The sequence below is a fragment of the Palaemon carinicauda genome, chromosome 42 (genome assembly GCF_036898095.1).
Source record: "Palaemon carinicauda isolate YSFRI2023 chromosome 42, ASM3689809v2, whole genome shotgun sequence".
NCBI classification, from domain to species: Eukaryota; Metazoa; Arthropoda; class Malacostraca; order Decapoda; family Palaemonidae; genus Palaemon; species Palaemon carinicauda.
The window spans coordinates 43,552,947-43,555,232 of record NC_090766.1 but is presented as its reverse complement, the minus strand read 5'-3'; the positions used below and the strand labels follow the sequence as shown (position 1 = coordinate 43,555,232).

The following is a 2,286-nucleotide window of genomic DNA, read 5'->3' as shown; positions in this document are numbered from 1 at the left end:
ATATATATATAAAATAGTTTGTAACCTTTCTTTTTTAGGAATTATTTATACATACTGTACATACATTCTTTAGGTTATATAATTTAATTACTCGTATATTATAATGATATTATTATTACAACCCAAATTGCAACGCCAGTTGTTAAAACAGAATGCTACGTAAATAATTTATTATGACCAAGGAGTATTATATTTTGATAAAGCAATAACCTATTTCAAGAAATGTTAACGGTTATTGTATGGAAATATCTATAAGCTGGAATTATATTTAAGAGTTGGAACATGTTCTGAGAAAAGCGTATCAGGATAGGGAACACAAACAGCTCTATCATGAGAATTATAACGCGCAGGCGCGTCAAGGTTCGCGTGACTGTGCGGAGGGGAGACGGCAGTGTCACAAGTCACGGATGGGAGTACCATAGAAAACGGGACGATGAAGAGGACGAGGGAAAACCAACGGAAGGGGAGACTCCCGCAAATGGTATATTCGTCCCTATACCTTCCTCCCCCTCCGATGAAAACGTGCATTACGAAACTGTCTCCGATGAGAAGGATCTCAATATCGAACTAGTCGAAGACGCCGACTATGAGGAAACGAAAGCTCCTATATACGAGACGCTGGATAAAAAATCTGGCCGGGGTTATGAAGAAGTGGGTCGCAAGAATTTGCGGGTGAGATTTGAGAATGATGAGGTTGAGGAAAAAAATGGAGACGACGTTAATGGGAATTATCACTCGACTGGTGCTATACCCAAGCGCGTTGGGACGCCGTCAGAAGGAGACGAAAGTGCCGATTCACAGTCTGGAGATGATAGCAGAATAAAGGAAAATGGAGAGGAGGTGCCAGAGTCTAAAGAGGAGGACGATAAACCCAAATCCGACTCGGAGGAAAATGGTGTGGTGATAAGGGGTGGGCACAAAGACCTGACGATTACGCAGGAAAGCAGGACGCAAATATATGACTACGATAAACCCAGGAAAATCGAGGTCACGGTGACGTCCAAGAGAGATGGCGAAAATTATAAGGAGAGCGATTTGCCTTATGATAATGTCAAACGAAAACCAAAGAAAACGGGTAAAGTCGAGGTTAAGTTTACTCCTTGGCAAACGGAGGATGAAGGAGAGATTGTAAAATGCATAACTGATGAGTATAAGAATGACAATGTAAAGGTCGAACAGTGTTCCAAGTTTTCGTTTTACGAGGACCCGAGAGATGACTCGGACGAATGTGGTGAGAACACAGCTTACTCCTCCAGTCACCTCCAGCATCAATCGAATGTAGAAATCTCCGCTAAAAAGACTTCCCATCCCATAGAAAACGGAGATAACAACACCACTTCTAATGAAGCTACATCGTCAGGGGAGGCTGGCGGCAGACTCCCGTCCAAAGACGATTCCGAAAATGTCTTTGGGGATGACGAAAATGACCCTTACCCCCGAGGGAGGAGGAGGGTCAAGAAACGAACCCTGATTAAGGTCAAAGGGGTGGGCATGAGGAAAGACGATGACATGGACGCTGCCCATGCATTGGTGAAGGCTTTCTCCAAGACAATCGTCACTTTTGGAAAAGGTTTGTTGATTTACTCTATCATTCGTGTATTTGTTTGTTTATTCACTTTACTTATCATTGTATCTTCATATTTTTGTGCATCCTTGTCTTGTTTTTTTTTTTAAAGACTTTTGAATGATGTGAATCATTTTGCTATCATGATAATTTCTAGCTTAGGTATATTTCATTCATAAAGTTGAATTATTACGACTTATGTAAATAACATTATCAATTATAATCATTATTACTTCCTTGAATATTAATTAGGCAGAGAAATTTGTTACAAAATATGACTATTATCAAGATCGATGAATTGACATGAGCAAGTGGGTATACCCCACATGGCTACGTTTTACCTCTTCCACATCTTTTGCATGTGGTATTCTTTTAACACAAAAAAATTATCCTGATACGATTTCATTCGTTTTCAGAAATACTTATTATAGTGACGCCAGTAGATTGGAGATCCTTTGTACCTTGTGCATTTGTGTGGGATATAAAATATTTATAGCTTTTTAATATTGTTATTATCACTAGCCAAGCTACAACCCTAGTTGGAAAAGCAAGATGCTATAAGCCCAAGGGCTCCAACAGGTGAAAATAGCCCAGTGAGGAAAGTAAATAAGGAAATAAATAAATGAGAATAAATTAACAATATATCATTCTAAAAACAGTAACAGCGTCAAAACAGATATGTCCTATATAAACTATTAACAATGTCAAAAACAGATATGTCA

The 2,286-nt window shown here is 39.0% G+C and overlaps 1 protein-coding gene across 1 annotated transcript in view; it reads left to right on the top strand.

The window, feature by feature from the left end:
• Window positions 1-230: 230 nt before the first annotated feature.
• Window positions 231-2,286, top strand: part of LOC137633129 (uncharacterized) — a 476,875-nt gene continuing 474,819 nt past the window's right edge. The window contains exon 1 of the mRNA XM_068365289.1: window positions 231-1,570. Coding sequence (XP_068221390.1) covers window positions 331-1,570 — 1,240 coding nt within the window. The 5' untranslated portion in view covers window positions 231-330. The remainder of the gene's footprint in view (window positions 1,571-2,286) is intronic.